Genomic DNA, 22520 nt, shown 5'->3' with positions numbered 1-22520 from the left:
GGTAGAGGGCGCATCCGTGTGAGAGGACATGCATGGCTTCAAGATAGAGCGATGTAGCGCGCGGGAGTGAGAGAGTTAAGTGTGTGTGTGTGTGTGTGTGTGTGTGTGTGTGTGTGTGTGTGTGTGTGTGTGTGTGTGTGTGTGTGTGTGTGTGTGTGTGTGTGTGTAGGAAGGGAGGGGGGGCGTGCATGCGTGAGGGTTGCTTGCGCACGAGCGCGCACTTTGGGGGTGGTGGGAGACAAGTAAAAGCTGTGAAGTGAAGTGGGCAGTCCTTTCTGTAGTGGACCTGTCGCACAAGATATTTAGCATAAAGTCAGTCCCCCGCTGTATGGGGATCAAGCTTTCACTCTTCGACTGCCTTCATGTCTGACAACATTGAAAGAAGGAAACTGTCGCTTTTTTACTTTACAGCTGGTGGAACTTTCTTCATGTCAGCAGCATCTCATTTCGACAACCATTAACCTATACATCAAGCTTGTCTTTTCGGGGGATTAATTTAACCAGACCAGGATTTCATGTAAGTGCGAGTATGATAGTATCAGTCTCCCAGTAAACTTCAAACGTCATGGTTGTGTCTGACTGACTGTAATGTCAGCATGTGCATTAGGCAAATTAGACTAGACTAGATTACCCTTGTTTGAACCATAATGTAAATCCATAACGTAGCCTTTAGCAACATCACATCGTGGTTTGCTAGTCTGAAACATAGCCAGGCTACTTAACAAACTCAAACTTTACCAGCAAATTACTCTGATGTGATGGGCTACAAGTACAGGCTACTCGGTAACACCTTTAACATGTTTTAGGTGTTTAAACGTATTGAGCAGAGCAGGGTAAATAAATAGATGAATGTTAGAAGTTTACTTTAGCTCATTATTCATGATGATTATGATGAAGATGATGATGACCTGTCACATCACATCTGTCCAGCACTTACAAACTCAAAGTTGTGTGATAAGAGTGCTCTCTGTTACTATAACCATAATGCATGTCCTAGCTGAATGAAACAGACATCTATTAGGCCTAGCCTGTTTACTTTGACAATAAAACTGGAAATGTGGACCACAATTTATCTAAAAGTATGTGTAATTTTGGCATTGATTCTTCAGTAGACTTTAGGGGATAAACGTTTTAAAATCTTGCATCTGATTCTCTTGTGAAATGTTAATTTGCTTTAATTAAGTTAAAACATAAGTCTCAGTTTCCATCCTTAGAAATCTAAATAAAATAGTTTTCTGGAACAAATATCCTGCATGTAGAGTTAGTAAACCTATATCAGAATTGATCTGAAGATATAGGCTAACACATTTTGCTAATTGTTTGTCCAAATTATAAGGGCTTTCGAAATGCTATGCATATAGTCCCGTGTGGCTCAGTTGGTAGATCATGGTGCTTGCAACGCCAGGGGTTGGGGTTCGATTCCCACGGGGACCGGTACAAAGAAGTACGAAAATGTATGCACTCACTACTGTAAGTTGTAGATACGGGCTTCTGCTAAATCACAACAATGTTAAAACACATAGATGCGTTTTGACTTGCATGGGAGAGCGCTCTCTGTGAGAATGTTTCCTTGGTCAAAAATTGATAGGTGTCAGGTGCTCCCGAGCCTCAAGAAAGATAAACAGAGCCTCTACCCTCTGCCCGCTCCGGGCTAGGCCTCGGAACTCTCTCCGTACAAACATGCGTTCGCTCACTCTCCCCTGAACATAAACGTATTCAGTTTATTGCCTTTGTTATGACCAATTTATAGCAAATGAAATATTATATTAAAGTAAGAAAACAGGCATATAAAGAAAGCACTGCTATTGTTTCATATAGGCTAACAATCCTTTGTTGGGTCTGTCCATGTTTGTAGCCTATTTGGTCATGAAATAGGCCTATTGCGTAACAAAATGGAAAACAGATAGTCATATGTCTAAACCTGACGAATTCAACTTTATTTAGCATACTTCATTCTAACTATATAGATTTTTACAATAATTCATAGATTATTTAGAGAGATGCCATACAGAAATTTGAATAAATTGGCCTGACAATTCTAATTCATGTAGCCTATGCTAACAACGTGTCTTAAACATCTTGGCCTAGATATGGTAGGTCTATATACAGCGGTATTTTAAAATTGGTGGCCTATATATATATATTGCTTTTTAGATATTTATTGAGTGGGAATAAGAAAAACAAATATTTATGGTAGCCTACAACGTTTAACTGATTTGCACATCTGCAACAACAAGTGTTACCCCATTAATTCGATTTTACACAAGGTCATATGGCCAACCATTATAATTTATTTAACAAGTGATATGGCACCAAGATTTTATTATTTAGGCCATGCAATTTTTTAATTGCATGTTATTTTGTGGTTTTCAGTCTGACATGTACCACCTCACATGTGAAGTTAAAGTTCAAGGGCATATCAGATGTGATCATTTAAGTGTATTATAGATAATCTATTTGTATTACGGAATCATCCGGTTTTGAAATTAAAACCACTGAGCTGTTTGAACGAACATTTTTGGCGTAGCCTTTTCTGTTAATTCAGTGACAAATCATGGAATAATGTTGAATTAAACTGCGACAAGGGATAGGCCTATAACTTAGGGTGCAAGTGCAAGCATGCCTTCCAAATAACCTTTTATTCTCGGTCATTATAATTTTCAGTTGTAAAATGTGATCATACAGTTAGCCTAAAAGTTGTTTCTTATAGGCATATTCATTGTTGGAATGTTCAAATTGTCCCTGCGTAGTAGACTACTTGTTAACTACCTTGATTTGGCTTGATTTTGCATTAGGCCTATACATTTCACTCAAAATATATATAATTATTATCCGAGTCTATGAGCGATAGATATAGTAGGCTATAACTGATATTTTGAATCGCCCCTCTTTCAGATTGCTTTCTGTTTCTTAATAGAAGATGTTTTGTTGTGAAAATGAACGCCTAGGCAAAGCTATAATGTTTTTCACATAGGCCTATCAGCCCAATCAGCTGTAATTTATTAGTGGCAAATAATCTGTAATAAAATATGTATTATAATAATAACTTATAATAAGACGTATCATTATTATTATTATTATTATTATTATTATTATTATTATTATATGGACTTTATAACATCGAATTAACATGGATAGCATTACTGTGATGTTAGGGTTGGTCAGTAGGCCTAACTTGGAGATTGACAAATCCGAGTTTGTTGTGCGCATGTAGAGAAACCTCGCTTTGACACTCCCAGTCATATGCAAATGATTGTTAGGAGGGGAGAAATTAACATCTACAAACATTGGGCCGAAATTCCATCTGCCGCCTCCTTGAGGAGGCCCTTAATCAATTCTCAGACAGCAAAGTGACATACATCTTCATCAAATCTTAATCCAGGGAATTAATTCTCAACGCGTTTTTATGAATAATTCCAAGGCATGCATAAATACGGGGAAATGTAAGCAGTGAGCCTCTGCCTTACCAACAGATGGACCAATCTCTTGAAAAATGAGAGGATTTCTGCTTCCATTATTTTTATTATTAGATATATATTTTAATGAGCCCGATGTTGTACTGCTTAAAGCACTCTACTTATGCAAACTACAGACCCCATCTCGCATCTACTCCTACTAATATTGATTTGCGAAGTTGAACAGGAGTATACTTCATTCAGTTCATAAGACTATGAGTAAACATACACTTCCGTCTGTGGTTACCGCAATGTTTTACGCTTTATTAAAGCGCATCGTTGAGACAGAAAACAGAGGAACACAGAGGTGGAATTTGGATGCAAGAGTGGTGGTGCTCCCAAAATGAACAATGCATGGTGCACGATCACGAGAGCAAGCCCTTAGAAAATATAAGAGTAATTCTAATAAAGTTGAACTACAGTACCAAGGTCACTCAGTGAATTGCTATGGGTTATGTTTGTCAGACAAGCAATTTGCCTGTAAAATTTCAGCATATCAGGTTATGATCAATAATCTGTTACAGCTCTATCAACATAGTAGGCCTACAAATGCCAAATATTGTCAAGTGTCATTACAACTTTACTTGATTTGTAGACTATTGAACAATAACAAAATAATGATCTAACCTGACTATGAATAGTATCATCATTTGCTGTAATGATTCAAATAATAATATATTACTGTACTGGATTGACTTCACTCATTTAAATGGGTGAACAAGGCTATATACAGTATGTCTCAATTACAAGTAACTTATGGATGAAGTTGAAATAGAGTGCAAAATAATCATCCTCAACTCTAGGCCTACACATTTACAGTTGAAGTCGGAAGTTTACATACACCTTTGCCAAATACATTTAAATTCAGTTTTTCACAATTCCTGATATTTAATCCTAGTAAAAATTCCCTGTTTTCGGTCAGTTAGGATCACCACTTTATTTTAAGAATGTGAAATGTCAGAATAATACTAGAGAGAATGATTTCTTTCAGCTTTTATTTCTTTCATCACGTTCCCAGTGGGTCAGAAGTTTACATACACTCAATTAGTATTTGGTAGCATTGCCTTTACATTGTTTAACTTGGGTCAAACGTTTCGGGTAGCCTTCCACAAGCTTCCCACAATAAGTTTGGTGAATTTTGGCCCATTCCTCCTGACAGAGCTGGTGTAACTGAGTCAGGTTTGTAGGCCTCCTTGCTCGCACACGCTTTTTCAGTTCAGCCCACACATTTTCTATAGGATTGAGGTCAGGGCTTTGTGATGGCCACTCCAATACCTTGACTTTGTTGTCCTTAAGCCATTTTGCCACAACTTTGGAAGTATGCTTGGGGTCATTGTCCATTTGGAAGACCCATTTGCGACCAAGCTTTAACTTCCTGACTGATGTCTTGAAATGTTACTTCAATATATCCACATAATTTTCCTTCCTCGTGATGCCATCTATTTTGTGAAGTGCACCAGTCCCTCCTGCAGCAAAGCACCCCCACAGCATGATGCTTCCACCCCCGTGCTTCACGGTTGGGATGGTGTTCTTCGGCTTGCAAGCCCCCCCTTTTTCCTCCAAACATAACGATGGTCATTATGGCCAAACAGTTATATTTTTGTTTCATCAGACCAGAGGACATTTCTCCAAAAAGTACGATCTTTGTCCCCATGTGCAGTTGCAAACCGTAGTCTGGCTTTTTTATGGCGGTTTTGGAGCAGTGGCTTCTTCCTTGCTGAGCTGCCTTTCAGGTTATGTCGATATAACACTCATTTTACTGTGGATATAGATACTTTTGTACCTGTTTCCACCAGCATCTTCACAGGTCCTTTGCTGTTGTTCTGGGATTGATTTGCACTTTTCGCATCAAAGTACGTTCATCTCTAGGAGACAGAACGCGTCTCCTTCCTGAGCAGTATGACGGCTGCGTGGTCCCATGATGTTTATACTTGCATACTATTGTTTGTACAGATGAACGTGGTACCTTCAGGCGTTTGGATGAACCAGACTTGTGGAGGTCTACAATGTTTTTTCTGAGGTCATGGTTGATTTCTTTGGATTTTCCCATGATGTCAAGCAAAGAGGCACTGAGTTTGAAGATAGGCCTTGAAATACATCCACAGGTACACCTCCAATTGACTCAAATGATGTCAATTAGCCTATTAGAAGCTTCTAAAACCATGACATCATTGTCTGGAATTTTCCAAGCTGTTTAAAGGCACAGTCAATTTAGTGTATGTAAACTTCTGACCCACTGGAATTGTGATACAGTGAATTATAAGTGAAATAATCTGTCTTTAAACAATTGTTGAAAAAATTACTTGTGTCATGCACAAAGTAGATGTCCTAACCGACTTGCCAAAACTATAGTTTGTTAACAAGAAATTTGTGGAGTGGTTGAAAAACAAGTTTTAATGACTCCAACCTAAGAGTATGTAAACTTCCGACTTCAACTGTATGCACATTTCTATAATAAATTAAAGGAGCCACCATGGTGAAAGATGTTATCAAAATATGAACTGAAATTATTGGTATAATTAACTAAGTCACCTTTATAAAATTTATGCGCTTGCAACTAAATAACACAACATTATTGGTGAACTGGGGACATCCCATTCAGTCTCTTGAAATTCATAAAAGCTTATTTTCAGTTATATCCATGTGTCTTTGTTAGGCCCATCACCATGATGGGTTGTTGGCCTTATCTAATTCTAGCAAAGGGACTTCATTTGGAATACAAAATATATAATATCGCGCCTCCGAAGGAGACACTGAGACCTTGTTCTAGACTAAATGCGGGCGTGCATCACCCGCACTCCCTGCCAAGCTGCCCAGCCTCTCTCAGCACTGCTCTGACACGGTCCCATACATCACTGTCAAAGGATATGTATCTGACAGTGTCATATTCATATTTCTGACCAAAATACTGGACTTCTCTGGTGGCATAGCCTACACACAAAGGACAGCAGCTGTTGCTCTCTTTCAGGCAAGTAGCCTCTGAGTTTCTTCTGTGGGTTGCTTTGCAATGAGACTGGAAGCGTTCTTTTTCAGTTTAGGTCTTGGTTGTAGACCAAACAGATATGTCTTTCAGCCTATATGGCACATACCAGATTTTTGATTTCAACAACCTTACTTTTGATTTAAACAAGCTTACACAATAGAGAATCATAAGCAGTTATTCTATTTGATTACTTAAATGTACTTAATGATAAGCAATGTTACTTTTGTATTGACTTCAGAGAAATATTTTGTATCAGTGTTGAAACAATCAACTGAAATACCATTTGACCTGCAAGTCAACTATAACCCACAAAATCAGAACCTTATTAGTAAAATAGCCTCAACACAAAATAAGTATATTTTGTAAAGCAATCTCTCTGTGAGATTTGACCTTATCCTCAATCTCACTTATCTCCTATGGGCCAGAACAAAGCCTATGGGAAAGAAACTAACACCATAGAATAATTCCAAAATGCTTTTGCATGGCTCTTTTCACGTGTAAAATTAAACCTGTATTAGTGCAATAAGCACATGATCACAACACTGCCCCCTGTGTCTCCCATGCAGTTGTGATTGGATATTTCACATTTTTGTCATTTAGCAGACACTCTTATCCAGAGCAACTTACAGGAGCAATTAGGGTTAAGTGCCTTGCTTAAGGGCACATCGACAGATTTTTCACCTAGTCGGCTCGGGGATTAGAACCAGCGACCTTTCGGTTACTGGCACAAAGCTCTTACCCACTAAGCTACCTGCCGGATATGGGCTTACAAGGTCTTTACCTTTCAAAAGCATTGATGGATTGTTACATTTATAAGTCATGGATGATCTATGTCATGTGGGAAACTAAGGGTGATGGTGCAATAGGTCTACTGTGATTTATAATACACAATAAGGATTCTAAAACATTGAGGAGAGAACTACATTGGCATAATAATATATTGATATTTTTCTACTTGTACCAAACAGCATAACGTTTTATTTTTGATATTCAACGGGTACTTTTGAAAAATGAGATACTCATTTATAACTGCTAAAAACATGATGCAAGGCAACTTTAAAAATGCTTGAACGTAAGTGTATCTTTTTTGTTGGACTTTTCTGTCATAGTGAATGCAAATCTTAAAGTGTCGACCAACATGACATATCATAAACACTTGTTTTATTCATGCCTTTCTTCAACCCTTTGAAGTGGAATACAAATATTTTGATAGGCATACATGTATGGAGATGTGCATAAAGAACACACCATGAGGCTTCATCATGTACACTCTTAGAAAAAAGGGTTCTAAAGGGGTTCTTCGGCTGTCCCCATAGGAGAACCCTTTTTGGTTTCCCGTAGAACCCTTTTGGGTTCCATGTAGAACCCTCTGTAGAAAGGGTCATATGTGGAACCGAAAAGGGTTCTACCTAGTACCATAAAGGGTTATTCAAAGGGTTCTCCTATGAGGACAGCAGAAGAACCCTTTTAGGTTCTAGATATCAAATTTTTCTGAGTGTAGGACTTCTTCTGAGATCTCTAGGGCAGAGACACTCGTATAGATGAGCAGATTGTAGGAATTGAAAGAATTTGGGGAAATGGAAATACAGCTAGTATTTGCTTGATATAGTGAATCAGTTTGAGGATATATTGTGTTTACCATTCAAACTGAGAACAAACTGTCCATCAAGTTAGTCTGCAAATTCTGATGGTCAGCAGGTTGGTTGATTAGATCAGAGCCCCCACTCAGTACATTACTTGAATGAAAATGACTGGGAAATGTGTGTTCAAATCATATCAAGTCAAATGTTATTTGTCACATGCACCGTAAAATGCTTACTTACGAGTTTGCTAAATTATAGGAATAATAGTAACACAATAAAATAACAATAACGAGGCTATATACAAGGGGTACAAGTATCGAGTCAATGTGCAGGAGTATGGGTTAGTCAAGGTAATTGAGGTAATATGTACATGTAGGTAGGTGTAACGTGAAATGCTTAGATAATAAACAGAGAGTAGCAGCAGTGTGTGTGAAGAGTGTGAAGGAATGTGAATGCAAATGTATGTATGTGTGTGTGTTTGTTTGTGTGTGTGTGTGTGTGTGTGTGTGTGTGTGTGTGTGTGTGTGTGTGTGTGTGTGTGTGTGTGTGTGTGTGTGTGTGTGTGTGTGTGTTGGAGTGTCAGTGTAGTATGTGTGAGTCTGTGGTTAGAGCCCAGTGAGTGTACATTGAGCCTGTGCAAGAGAGTCAGTGCAAAGAATGATAATAAAATAAGGGGGTCAAAGCAAATAGTCCTGGTGGCCATTTGAACAATTGCTCAGCAGTCTTATGGCTTGGGGGTAGAAGCTGTTAAGGAGCCTTTTGGTCCCAGACTTGGCACTCTGGTACCGCTCGACGTGCGGTAGGAGAGAAAACAGTCTATGACTTGGGTGGCTGGAGATCTTTTTGAGATCTGAGGTCCCATGCCAAATATTTTCAGCCTCCTGAGGGGGAATAGGTGTTGTCGTGCCCTCTTCACGACTGTCTTGGTGTGTTTGGACCATGATAGGTCCTTAGTGATGTGGACACCAAGGAACTTGAAGCTCACTTGAAGTATTACATTTAATTGCATGTTTCCCCAGTGAGTATCCAGCTCAAGTGAGTGAGATTTGATGTTATGCCACTATGGGCCACCATGTGATTTGTTCACATCATAGTTCACAGAGACACACCAGAGGAGTCAAAGGGTGCACAGTCACAGAGGGGCTTATAGAGTGACAGAGACTGGCATGAAGAAAGCTGATTTAAATACACTCACACACACAAACACACACACAGACATATAAACAGTCAAATTAGATTTAAAAAACAGATAAAAATACACCTTATGGATCAGCGGGGACTGTGATGAGACACACACACAGGCACAGACACAGACACACGCATACACACAAACACACATGATAACATAAGCACTACACATACAGGTACACATGTACTTTGTATTGTTGATATGTGGTAGTGGAGTATTGGCCTGAGGGCACACACTTAATGTGTTGTGAAATGTAATTTAATGTTTTTAATTGTAACCCACACACACACAAAGTCACTTATGGCACATGGAGGCAGTGTTACTACAATAATTTTTGTACAAGGCAAAGACCAATTAGCTCCCATTTTGAGAGCGCCTGTAAAGGGGTTGAGAGGTGGCTAAGTGTATTGGAACCTACCCCCGTCGTTAAAAGTAACAGGACATCATAAATATCAAGAAGCTTTGAGGGAGTGATTGTGTCCCCCATATCTTCAAGGTGTTAACTGCGCTTGTATAAATAAACGACCTGTTATTTTAGGCTTCATTACGTATCAGCCTCCCTCACGAGGTTGCTATTCGGGTCTGAAGTGTCACCATATATTTTACCACTATAACTCCAAATGAACAAACATAGAACTAACAGTAACAGAACACATTCGTGTATGAAAAATGTATGCACTCACTAACTGTAAGTCGCTCTGGATAAGAGCGTCTGCTAAATGACTAAAATGTAAATGTAAATTCGTAGTTATTACAACGGAATATAGGCATACATTTAGGGTGCGTTCGTAAATTCACTCTGGCCATCTACTCCGATTTCAGAGCACTCTCATCTGATTGTGCCAGAGAGCAGAATAACTGAGAATTTATGAACAGGCAACACCCGTCGAATATGACCGGTGTCAGTAAACGTCTACAAAAAAAAACGTCATTAGATTGTTGCCAGCAGCACAGTTACAGTCACGAACGCTCTAGAAACATGAAAACAGCCTAACCAGCTCTGCTAGGGCTAGTAAAATGTTCAGAGTGAGGTGTTCTCTCATTTGTGTCTGAAATAGCTAGCAAGCTAGCCAACTTTAGCCAGTTAGCTTGGGTGGTTGACTGCCGTTGAACGCTCGGATCAACCCTACTCCTCGGTCAGAGCGTCCAGTGTGCGCTCTGAACGCTCCTATAGCGAAACGCTCTGAATTTAGGAAGAGACAATCTGACAACGCTCTGAATTTACGAACGCCCAGAGCGCACCCTGAGGGCACTCTGGCACTCCAGAGTGAATTTACGAACACACCCTTAATCGAATAGGTAGGCTATTCCACAGATAGACCGTTTCGTGTCATTAATAAAGTCAATCAGCAACGTGAATGTTATCAAAATATGATAATATTCTAAAGCCTGCGCATACTGTAGCCTATATGATTAGCACTAGCAGTTTGCCAAGATTTTACCACTTAAAGAGAAGTGTGATATTCATAGGTATTCCCTAATTAATCTGTGTTCATATTGAAATGTGAAACATGCGTAGGCCTAGAACATTTTAATTGTTCGAGCATTTGTTATATTACAATTCAGGCTTATTATAAAAATGATTATCAACAAAATTATTGTTGTCATTAGTTGTTCTTTCTGCTATTATTTGTTCTTGTTGTCATTTTCTTGTCATGCCAATTAGGTTGGAGGCCGAAACTGAGGTGAGGATGCTTGTATTATGTTGCCATATTGACTTATGCTGAAATGTATTGCCTTGCTCTTGCAGAGCCGGGAGGCCGGGGTTATGGATTTTAACCTTCTGACGGACAGTGAAGCCCGAAGCCCGGCGCTATCGCTCTCCGACTCCGGGACGCCGCAACATGATCAGGGATGCAAAGGCCAAGACAACAGCGGTTAGTTTCCACGTTTACCATGCATATGCATTTAAGGAGTGTTTGACCGAGTAAATGTCCTCAGACTGAAATTGCATGTAGGCCTACCAATCACACAATTTTATAATAATAATAGGCCTAATAATAATAGCCTAATATAATAATAATACGATTAATAAGATTAATCATAAATACAATATCACGATGCTTTTCTAAAATTGTTTATACCTTGCAATTCCTATTATTATTGTAGCCAATAGTGTGCGTAATTATATATGGATATCAATTTAATCATATTAATTGGCTTGCTTCTTAGGCGACTGTTGCCAAATTCTTAATTTCTTAACTTGAAAGCCAATATTAATCGAATCCAAATGTGTTATTTTGTACAGCGCATAGCAGCCTATATGATTCACATTAGATACTTGTCCTATTCCTTCATGAACTCAAATTGCAAGTTCATTCTTCACGCTTGTCTTATATAAAGCAAGGGTTATTAACTGCGAGACTTTAATGGAAGCTACTGTAAACATCTGGCATGAACCCCTTGCGCGTTGGCGGAGAAGCAGCTTTTTGGCATGTTGTCTTGTGCGTGTATTTGCACACTGATATTTTAATCACTCTCAATTGAAACCTAAAAAATAAGCTAAAACACATAATGAACGGAAAATAGCCTAAAGTCATAGACATACAAGAATATCCTGAGCAACTATTGCTCAGGCTTGAAAGCTAAATGTCTGCCTCTGCATTTCAACAGTCTGCATGTCACTTTATAACAAATTATGCCAGAGAAAAAGCAAATAGTTGTGATGCCCGTGCGGTCTAATAGATGACATCTCTGTGGATCCAGCGTCTGCAACAGACCCCATAAAGTGTGACTAATGTAAACTTACTCCGAAATGGACGGTCCTGAGTGAGTGCAGGGATTTAGGAGAACGCCTAAATGTGAACCACGGATTACGCACTATAACCTAGCATCAACATAATGAGGCAAAGAGGCCAAATATCAAGAGACAATATTTCCAATGTAGCCTACTTGTTTTGTTCACTGACTATGGAATATTTATTCTAGAAAAGGTTTAGCTAGTTGAAATTATATATAGAAAAATAAACAAGCAGTTCATTCATTGTTCATTTGTGTGATATTGGATATTGTTAGAAAGGTCAACCAATTAGTTTGTTTTTCAATGTCCACTTAAATGGTTATTTGTTCAGTGTATATATATTTATTAAATAAACTGCATCCCCATGATGGCAGACACCTGGGCATCACCTCTGAAATACAATATCCACTTAATACAGAAATGTTATACATACTTAAATTAAATTAGGCCTTATTAAATGACAAATGTCACATCGGCAATAGCACACTCAAGTGGCATCTCTGAAGTTTCAAAATGAGTGAAACCGTCTATAAATGACACACATACTGTATATATACAGAGGTTTGGCTATAGTAGGCTTATTTTATTCAGCCCACTTTTATTAATAAACAACCTGGGAATGTATCATGTGTTTCAGAAAATGTCAGAAAATGTCAGAAAATGTATGCATGTATTTCAAAGCATGTGTGCATGCATTTGGATATATAGACACAGTATGCTGCTACCTTGGTGCTTTTCCGCCTGTCCAAGGGGTCAAGCATATAAATTCAGATTTAATTGCCAAACAACTGAGTCTGCTGTGGGGTTGGCGCTAATAAATCCACCCCCAACAGGGCTTCAGACATTCTAGTGCTGAGAATATGTCAGCCTGTCAGGCTGAAACAACTTTCAAAGAAATGTGATGAGTGGAAAGGGTGCTTGTATATATGCTCCTCAATAATGCTAATTTACTGTAAAGCCCTTTACCCATGCATTTATAATCTTGTTGCTCTAAAACTCTCTATTAGTTTTCATCATCATGTTTATGGTCGCTTTAAAATGTGTCAGTGTTAGACAGACATGTTGTTCCAGTGGTTAATGGATACAGGACATTGCTTCTCCAACTGACTCTCAAAAATCTCATCAGTTGTGCAAGTGATGGTGAGGACCGACTATTATTTGGTTGGTTTGTTTGTTTGCTGGCTGATTGACTGGCAGTTTGACCAAATAAGTTGCTGTTACAAAAGCAGCAAGGGTGTATTTTCCAGACATATGCGTTCTTCTATACATTTGTACACCATGAATATATATTAGCCCATGCACTGTAGGTGTGCGTAGTGTAGCCAATTGATTTATATACCCTTGACAATGTATTTCACATGGAAAACAAAACAGCTATTCATATTCATTGTATTTGCGTTATGTCAGTGAGTGAAGTATATACCAGCGATACTATATATTCTATTTGGAGATCAAGAACAACATAATCCGTAATCAGAAAACGCTAAATGACTTGACTTGAATTGACTCCCATCAGTGAGATTGCTTTATAGTAGGTTTTCAAGATCTGCCCTCTTTTCTGTATTGTGACATTGGAGGGAAAATGGTTTTTGGCCAAATGATGGCTAAACCAGTGTCAGTTTACTGGTAGATAACAGCAATGGCCTGGGCCTATTGGTTTTCCCGGTGGCCCTGTGGAGTCTTTTAAACCCTGCTAACTATTTCTAACTGTTCCCAGAGAGCTAAGTCCTTGCCAAACAGTCCCAAACCTGCCCCATCACAAAAGCCTGATCCCTGGGATTAGGTAGCCAACTAATTTCACTCTTTCTGTGGGGTCCTCAAACTGCGGAACTCAGATGAAGAGAGAAAGGATCTTGGGCAGACATAACATGTCTGTTTGGTTCTGGTGTTAGTGCCAGGCTGGTTTCACTGCCAATTTTAAGTATTGATTCATTTTTGACAACTCTGAAAAGAGGATACATAAATGCAGTTCATGAATCTTGTAATATTCCAAACAGAACTGCAAAAGTCTAAGGTGGAAACCGTTAACAATTTGCCATATTATTTGAAAAATATATCAATAAATACTTTTTCAAATAGCATGGGAAAGTATGTCCATTAAATTCATTAATTTCAAATAAAAGAGCACACCTGGTAACATGACAGTCTAAATGAGTCACAGACTATTGCTTTGGAGAAAACGGTGAAAAGTGTGATCACTTTTCAATGGAAAGACACTTCACTCTGTAGAGATGATTGCTGCTCTTGTGCAAGACTTGACAATTGGATGGGAATGGAAATATGCCTGTCATTTAAATTGAGTTAAAGTTGTAAGTGCTTTCTCTACTTTCTTCCATGCTTTAATCATTTATCCTACTAGAGTCGATATCCATGCCCCGCGGAAATCTAATTAGCATAGTGAAAAAATCCTCATCAAAATCTGTCTGTTTAAGATAGAGATATCTGTTTTCTTTGCATGGGCTGCATCTCAATCCACCACATCCGCCAATGGCGGCCTTCAACATCTGCGGTGGAGGTGGCCGAGCTACAGAGGTGTTTGTCAGACCATGAGACTTTCCGATAATCGGTCTTTTCATGAAAACGTCTGTAGCGTCCGAACGGTTTGACCTACAAACTAATATGACCACTCTATGAAAATATTAGACTCTCACGAACACAATGGTGTTCTCCGTTTTGCTACTGGCCCCACAAGCGTCACGGGACATGTCTGAAGTTGGTACCGCCAATCTGCCAACTTCTGTCTGTAGCGTCCGAACAGTTTGGGCTACACACTAATACTGAATGACCCCTCTATGGAAAGGTGAGACTCTCACGGACATGTACATGTTTTGCTCTAGGACGCCCACAAGCCTCACAAGCCTTCGTCTGTACTGCAGGTATATATGGAAGTACACTGCTCAAAAAAATAAAGGGAACACTTAAACAGCACAATGTAACTCCAAGTCAATCACACTTCTATGAAATCAAACTGTCCACTTAGGAAGCAACACTGATTGACAATAAATGTCACATGCTGTTGTGCAAATGGAATAGACAACAGGTGGAAATTATAGGCAATTAGCAAGACACCCCCAATAAAGGACTGGTTTTGCAGGTGGTGACCACAGACCACTTCTCAGTTCCTATGCTTCCTGGCTGATGTTTTGGTCACTTTTGAATGCTGGCGGTGCGTTCACTCTAGTGGTAGCATGAGACGGAGTCTACAACCCACACAAGTGGCTCAGGTAGTGCAGCTCATCCAGGATGGCACATCAATGCGAGCTGTGGCAAGAAGGTTTGCTGTGTCTGTCAGCATAGTGTCCAGAGCATGGAGGCACTACCAGGAGACAGGCCAGTACATCAGGAGACGTGGAGGAGGCCGTAGGAGGGCAACAACCCAGCAGCAGGACCGCTACCTCCGCCTTTGTGCAAGGAGGAGCAGGAGGAGCACTGCCAGAGCCCTGCAAAATGACCTCCAGCAGGCCACAAATGTGCATGTGTCTGCTCAAATGGTCAGAAACAGACTCCATGAGGGTGGTATGAGGGCCCGACGTCCCCAGGTGGGGTTTGTGCTTACTGCCCAACACCATGCAGGACGTTTGGCATTTGCCAGAGAACACCAAGATTGGCAAATTCGCCACTGGTGCCCTGTGCTCTTCACAGATGAAAGCAGGTTCACACTGAGCACGTGACAGACATGACAGAGTCTGGAGACGCCGTGGAGAACGTTCTGCTGCCTGCAACATCCTCCAGCATGACCGGTTTGGCGGTGGGTCAGTCATGGTGTGGGGTGGCATTTCTTTGGAGGGCCGCACAGCCCTCCATGTGCTCGCCAGAGGTAGCCTGACTGCCATTAGGTACCGAGATGAGATCCTCAGATCCCTTGTGAGACCATATGCTGGTGCGGTTGGCCCTGGGTTCCTCCTAATGCAAGACAATGCTAGACCTCATGTGGCTGGAGTGTGTCAGCAGTTCCTGCAAGAGGAAGGCATTGATGCTATGGACTGGCCCGCCCGTTCCCCAGACCTGAATCCAATTGAGCACATCTGGGACATCATGTCTCGCTCCATCCACCAACGCCACGTTGCACCACAGACTGTCCAGGAGTTGGTGGATGCTTTAGTCCAGGTCTGGGAGGAGATCCCTCAGGAGACCAACCGCCACCTCATCAGGAGCATGCCCAGGCGTTGTAGGGAGGTCATACAAGCACGTGGAGGCCACACACACTACTGAGCCTCATTTTGACTTGTTTTAAGGACATTACATCAAAGTTGGATCAGCCTGTAGTGTGGTTTTCCACTTTAATTTTGAGGGTGACTCCAAATCCAGACCTCCATGGGTTGATAAATTTGATTTCCATTGATAATTTTTATGTGATTTTGTTGTCAGCACATTCAACTATGTAAAGAAAAAAGTATTTAATAAGATTATTTCATTCATTCAGGTCTAGGATGTGTTATTTTAGTGTTCCCTTAATTTTTTTGAGCAGTGTAGTTTAGTGCCATTTTAAGAGCGTTGTGCCAGTAACCGAAAGGTCGCTGGTTCTAATCCCTGAGCAGACTAGGTGAAAAATCTGTCGATGTGCCCTTGAGCAAGGCACTTAACCCTAATTGCTCCTGTCAGTCGCTCTGGATAAGAGCGTCTGCTAAATGACTAATTATTTATATCTCTCAGATATAGGACAGGCACTTTAAAACAAACTTCCTTTTGATATATTTTTGGTCTATCTGTTTTTACATGTATGAATCTGTTATTCAATGCTTTTCTATGGGCTAATAGCAGTAAGGCCAAATTCAATGTTTCATCCAATAATTTGTTTACATTTTTTTTTTACACCAAAAGGGATCCTAAAATAAAAAATCAAATAGCTAAATGATCCTTGGTATGACCATCTTAAAACAATTCCATATTTTAGCTTAGTAGAAAATGTATTGGGCTTTTTTTTGTAGTGATTGTAACTCTCCATCCTTGTTGTTGCCTCCCAGACACAGAGAAGACCCACCAGAACCAAACAGATGAGTCGAACGCAGAGGACGGCTCTCTGAAGAAGAAGCAGCGCAGGCAGAGGACCCACTTCACCAGCCAGCAGCTCCAGGAGCTGGAGGCCACCTTTCAGAGGAACCGCTACCCCGACATGAGCACACGGGAGGAGATCGCCGTGTGGACCAACCTCACAGAGGCACGGGTTAGGGTGAGTCCCCCACATAATCACTACTGAGACAATACTGAACCAGTGGTTCCTCATTTGTTAGTATTTCCCCATTACATAAAAAATGGGAAAAAGGTGCCAATCAGTCTGAATGGAATCCAAACCCACTTTCTTTAGGATTTAACATTTGGACTTTTACCTCTTGGTGTACCTAATAGTCAGTGTCTTTGACACATGGGTTGTTTTGTACTCTAGCTATGTCATTCAACAAAACGTTTGTGGGAGTCAAACATATTATTTCAACATAATTCTGAAGGTAAAAAGGCAATTGAATGTACAAATCTAAAAGAGTGTACCTAACCAGGGATTAAGTACAACAACCTAAAACTAGTCTTCACATGTCACACAAAGGTCAGAAGTGTGCTCTGCTCCTGACCCTAAAATGTCTCCGCAAGCCCAGAGGTTGGTCACCCACAGTGTGGAGCAGGTGGGCTCACATTCCGATGGATGACAATAAAATCGCTGCCTGCCTGACAAGTAATGGATTAAATTAATGTTGGCTAGATTAAAGGTCACATAGCACACAGTCTTGGTTGTTATTTTGAAAGAACAACAGACCACACATGGCCTGGTCCTAATGTCTAGCAGTGGCCTTTTGAACCCCGCTTGTTCCCTGCTAATCCTACATGGACGCAGATTCAAATCAAATCCAATTTGATTTATCACAGGCACCGAATACAACAGGTGTAGACCTTACCGTGAAATGTTTACTTACAAGCCCTTAACCAACAATGCAGTTTTAAGAAAATAGAGATAAGAAAATATCTACTAAATAAACTAAAGTAAAAAATAATAACAAATAAAATAATAAGAAGAAGAAAAAATAAGAAAAAGTAACACAATAAAATAACAATAATGATACTATATACATGGGGTACCAGTACCGAGTCAGTGTGCGAAGGACAGGTTAGTCGAGATAATTTGTATATGTAGGTAGGGGTAAAGTGACTATGCACAGATAATAAACAACGAGTAGCAGCGGTGTAAAAACAAAGGTGTCAATGTAAATAGTCCGTGTGGCCATTTGATTAATTGATCAGCAGTCTTATGGACCTAGACTTGGCGCTCCGGTACCGCTTGCCGTGCGGTAGCAGAGAGAACAGTCTATGACTTGGGTAAGATTCCCAAGTGCATATCCAGAATACTTCTCCTGTCGTCTTGATTTAATGAGGAGTTTTGAAGTCTTGTCTTTATGAGAATAAAGAGAAAGTTCCAGTACAAAATGAATGCTCAGAGAGAAATTAAATCATGAGCAATGGACGTGGGTACTTAGGTCACAGCGAGTGTCTTGTATCAGTCATTTGGCAGTTTTCGGAAAGTGAGGTAAGGTTTGCCACAAACACCCCATCCAACTACCATTTGGCACAGCAGTTCTAGATGATGAAGGGAGGGAGGGAGATTAGATCGTTTTGAAGTCTTTATGAGAATAAAGAGAAAGTTCCAGCACAAAATGAATGCTCAGAGAGAAATTAATACTTCCCCGATTGGGAACTGAATTAAGTACCTTCATTTTAGATTTGCCATTAAAACTTTAATCCATTTGATACCCTCCAGAAATAGGACCTTAAAATGACAAAATGTGAAGACTGCTCTAGCTTGACATTTCTTTCACTGGGAGCTTATAATTCAAATAAGTGAATAATTAGTTTTAATAAACCATGGCTAATATGACTGTTTGATAATACACTTCAACTTAGTTTCCTGGCTTGTTCTTTCTTTCAAAAAGTCTGCAGAGCAACAGCATACTGAATCTTGCCAAAACTATTTGAAAGATATAAAGTCTCAGTCATTGCATACCAAGATGTTATTGTGTTTCAGAACTATTTTTATCACCTCACATTATGTTGAAAAGAAAAGCCCATATTTATTTGCCTTTTTCCCCTTCTCTGTTCTTCTCCCTCAGGTATGGTTTAAGAACCGCCGTGCCAAGTGGAGGAAGAGGGAGAGGAACCAGCAGGCTGAGCTGTGTAAAAATGGCTTCGGTGCCCAGTTCAATGGACTAATGCAGCCCTACGACGACATGTACTCTGGCTATTCTTACAACAACTGGGCCACCAAGAGTCTGGCCAGCAGCCCACTGTCAGCCAAGAGCTTCCCCTTCTTCAACTCCATGAATGTAAGCCCCCTGTCCTCCCAGCCCATGTTCTCTCCCCCCAGCTCCATCCCCTCCATGAACATGGCCTCCTCCATGGTGCCCTCGGCGGTGGCCGGAGTGGCCGGCTCGGGCCTCAACAACCTGGGCAACCTCAACAATCTCAACAGCCCCACGCTGAACTCGGTGGCGGTCACCGCCACCACCTGCCCCTATGCCACCACCGCCAGTCCTTACATGTACAGAGACACCTGCAACTCCAGCCTGGCCAGCCTCCGGCTCAAGGCCAAGCAGCACGCCACCTTCGCCTACCCAACAGTGCAAAACACTGTGTCCAACCTAAGCCCTTGCCAGTACGCAGTGGACCGGCCAGTATGAAGACACCCACACCCATCCAGCCTGCCCTGTACTCCCCAACCCCTCCTCTCAGCCACTGACCTCCTCTCCCTCTCCTCCTCCCGGTCCCTGCCATGCTTCATCAGTGAATCAGAGTTAACTGCACACATCACCATTACACTCTTAGAAAAAAGGGTTCCAAAATAGTTATTTGGCTGTCCCCATAGGAGAACAGTTTATGGTTCCAGGTAGAACACTTTTTGGTTACAGGTAGTACCCTTTTGGGTTCCATGTAGAACCCTCTGTGGAAAGGGCTTTACATGGGACCCAAAGGGGTTCTACTTGGAACCAAAAAGGGTTCTTCAAAGGGTTCTGCTATGGGGACAGCCGAAGAACCCTTTTATGTTCTGGATAGCACCTTTTTTCTAAGAGTGTACATGGACTGGTTAATAAAATGTTGTTTGTCTAACTGATGGTACACAACAGGAATAAGCTTCAATAGTTATAAAAAATCCCCTGATGGACCACCACGCTTCAAAGAACTCTCTCAAATACGCGGAGACTTTGTTGCTGAACCGACCAACTGTTAAAAAGGATTTCTAAGTTTAATCCGAAATCATTTTTTGGGACTGCATGACTAGAGTGAATTTAAAATGAAGAAAACCTGGATGCTCCAACTGCATTGGTGGTCAAACATGAAATCATTGAGACGCTTGCCACCATCACGGGAAAGGGACCTGTGGTTGCAATATGGGATAGAGGATGTATATAATGGACTTTTTTTGTTTTGTATGTGACAAAACTATCTATGAAACATAGTACTTTGGAGATGAGAAAAGCATGTTCTTCAAGAGAAGACCCTAGATTGATGTACTATGAGTACCTCCTTTAGGAATTGTTATCTTTGTTATGAATTCCACTCACCTCAGAAGGTCAGGTGTCAAAGGTCAGACCAGAAAGGAGAGAGGAGCAGAATGTAGTCTCAGAGAGTAGAAATAGCCGGGAGCGGAGACAAAACAACAATTTACACATCTGTCAGAGATAGAGACAATATCAGAAACCTTTTAAAGAAAAGCCTAAAAAAGCCATTGAATATATAGGTTTGTGTGGTGTTATAAAAAGGGAGTCCATGACTGTAAAAATGTATGTAAGAGTGCAGTTGTTATAAAACAAGCTTTTTTTCTAGTGTAGCCTGCTTTGTCTCATTAACATAATAAAAATGATCTGTTTTTATGAACAACAAATGAGCTAAAAGTGAGTACCATTGAAAGAAAGTCACCAGTTTTTCCTTTACAGGTACTGCATGTCTTCATCTATGTTCTATGACATTAGACTGAGTGATTGACACACAGGTCCTACACACAATGTTCCCCTTGAACAAGCATCAACGCCATGGAAACACTGTCTCACATCCATGGCAACGTAATTCAACGGGGGACGTGGGGACTGGAGAGAGATGGAGAGATATAGATGTTCCTGCTGCCTGGTCACTGAGACGTTTGACCTACACTCTTTGAATTGACAGCCACAGCGCACTCTCCAAGCTATCCCGTAACAGAAGGAATTCTTGGGGCCGTGCCTCAGATCGCTGAGGCCGGTGCCAACATTACATAAGCCTTCAGGAGGTGTCCCTACGGACTTACAACCAAAGGGACTGACAGCTGAGCCTGGGCTGCTCAGCTTGTGATTGAACAGCCTTTTACTACAATTACATTTTAACATTTTACTTTTTGCCAGTTGTTTTATAAAAGTTAATATCTACAATGTGAGACATCAGTCTCTCAAAAGTGCAGGCATAAAGCAACTGAGTTATCAAATCTTAGAACATCAAGGCAGACAAAGAAACAATTAGTTTAACATTGCAACTCTATGCGTAGTTCTTTATTAAAGGTTACTTTTTCAACAACACAACTCTGTGGAGAATTCTCTTCTCCCAGCAGTCCAAAGAGCCTGTTCATGAGACCACAGTAGTCTGTGGAGCGAGGTGGGGCAGTCACAGTGTTTGGTTTCCCCCTCCACACAACACATATAATCAATATTCCACTGGATGGGAAACGTCCCACCATTTCCCTTTGTTCACACTGCCCAGCACAAGGAGAACGCTTTCAAAATGGTCCAAAACCATTATCTGGACAAATCCATACAACTTCTAGAAGTGATAATGATTACCTTTGAGAATACAGAGGGAAGGAATAGAATAACTGTTTTAGTTTTCTGACAGTATTCTATGGTTCAGTAAAAATGTTTGAAGGGCCCGCATATCATGAAAACATTTAGTTCACGCATGCATTTCAGCGCCAAGAAGTCCAGCAACATCAGCAGGTTATAATTTATCTGTCACTTCAACTTCCTTGGGGCCAATATCACTAGAATTACAGTCAACAACAGCTTAGCATTAAGACAAGCATCCACATCTCCCTTCACCCTCTACCGTCTCTCTGCTACAGCCAGCCGCCTTTCGGATCACTGTAGTAGTGGCAAGAATACTAAAGATTCTTAAATAATATTTTCATTTATTACTGATGAAGAATGAATCATCAAATTCTATGATGATGATAAGCTCTAATGGGGGCTCTGGGTGTTCTAAGTCCTGTCTGCCTGTGTCAGAAATCGCTAAGGAACATATGCAAAATAATTGCTAAAGAGATTTTTTCATGAAATAGAGAGGCGTTGTTTTTTAACATCTCTCACACTACATTTCTGTAATTAGAGTACAATAATGAGAATACTTGTTATTAAAAAGCCAGCTATTACATCTCATATACTCTGACTAGTAGAATGTAATATCAGGACCCATTCAGGATGCCCTGTGTTAACTAATTTGTTAATTGCGTACATCATTGGGAACTATGGTTTAATTACATATCATTATTCCACCTTTGTCTATGATATGGTGAATCAACGTTATGGGGCAGAGTGACTAAATTAAGAAGGAGAATATAAAAAATGTAATT

General features: G+C 40.5%; 1 protein-coding gene across 1 annotated transcript; it reads left to right on the top strand.

Annotated features, from left to right (window-relative positions):
• The first annotated feature begins 275 nt into the window (after positions 1-275).
• On the top strand, positions 276-21974 carry LOC121570087 (pituitary homeobox 3-like). The gene is made up of 4 exons (XM_041881568.2): positions 276-517; positions 10961-11087; positions 16915-17120; positions 19042-21974. The coding sequence occupies exons 2-4, from the start codon at positions 10979-10981 to the stop codon at positions 19606-19608; spliced, it is 882 nt and encodes a 293-aa protein (XP_041737502.1). The 5' UTR covers positions 276-517; positions 10961-10978; the 3' UTR covers positions 19609-21974.
• Positions 21975-22520: the final 546 nt, after the last annotated feature.

The sequence above is a fragment of the Coregonus clupeaformis genome, chromosome 1, assembly GCF_020615455.1.
Source record: "Coregonus clupeaformis isolate EN_2021a chromosome 1, ASM2061545v1, whole genome shotgun sequence".
NCBI lineage: Eukaryota > Metazoa > Chordata > Actinopteri > Salmoniformes > Salmonidae > Coregonus > Coregonus clupeaformis.
This window is presented reverse-complemented; position numbering and strand designations above follow the sequence as displayed.

What these genes read in the sequence shown, in the direction of transcription:
- LOC121570087 (XM_041881568.2), top strand. Translation starts at nt 10,979, where the DNA reads ATGGATTTTAACCTTCTGACGGACAGTGAAGCCCGAAGCCCGGCGCTA. An exon ending in CAAAGGCCAAGACAACAGCG is followed by an intron (nt 11,088 to 16,914) that starts GTTAGTTTCCAC and finishes GTTGCCTCCCAG; the next exon opens with ACACAGAGAAGACCCACCAG. An exon ending in TCACAGAGGCACGGGTTAGG is followed by an intron (nt 17,121 to 19,041) that starts GTGAGTCCCCCA and finishes CTTCTCCCTCAG; the next exon opens with GTATGGTTTAAGAACCGCCG.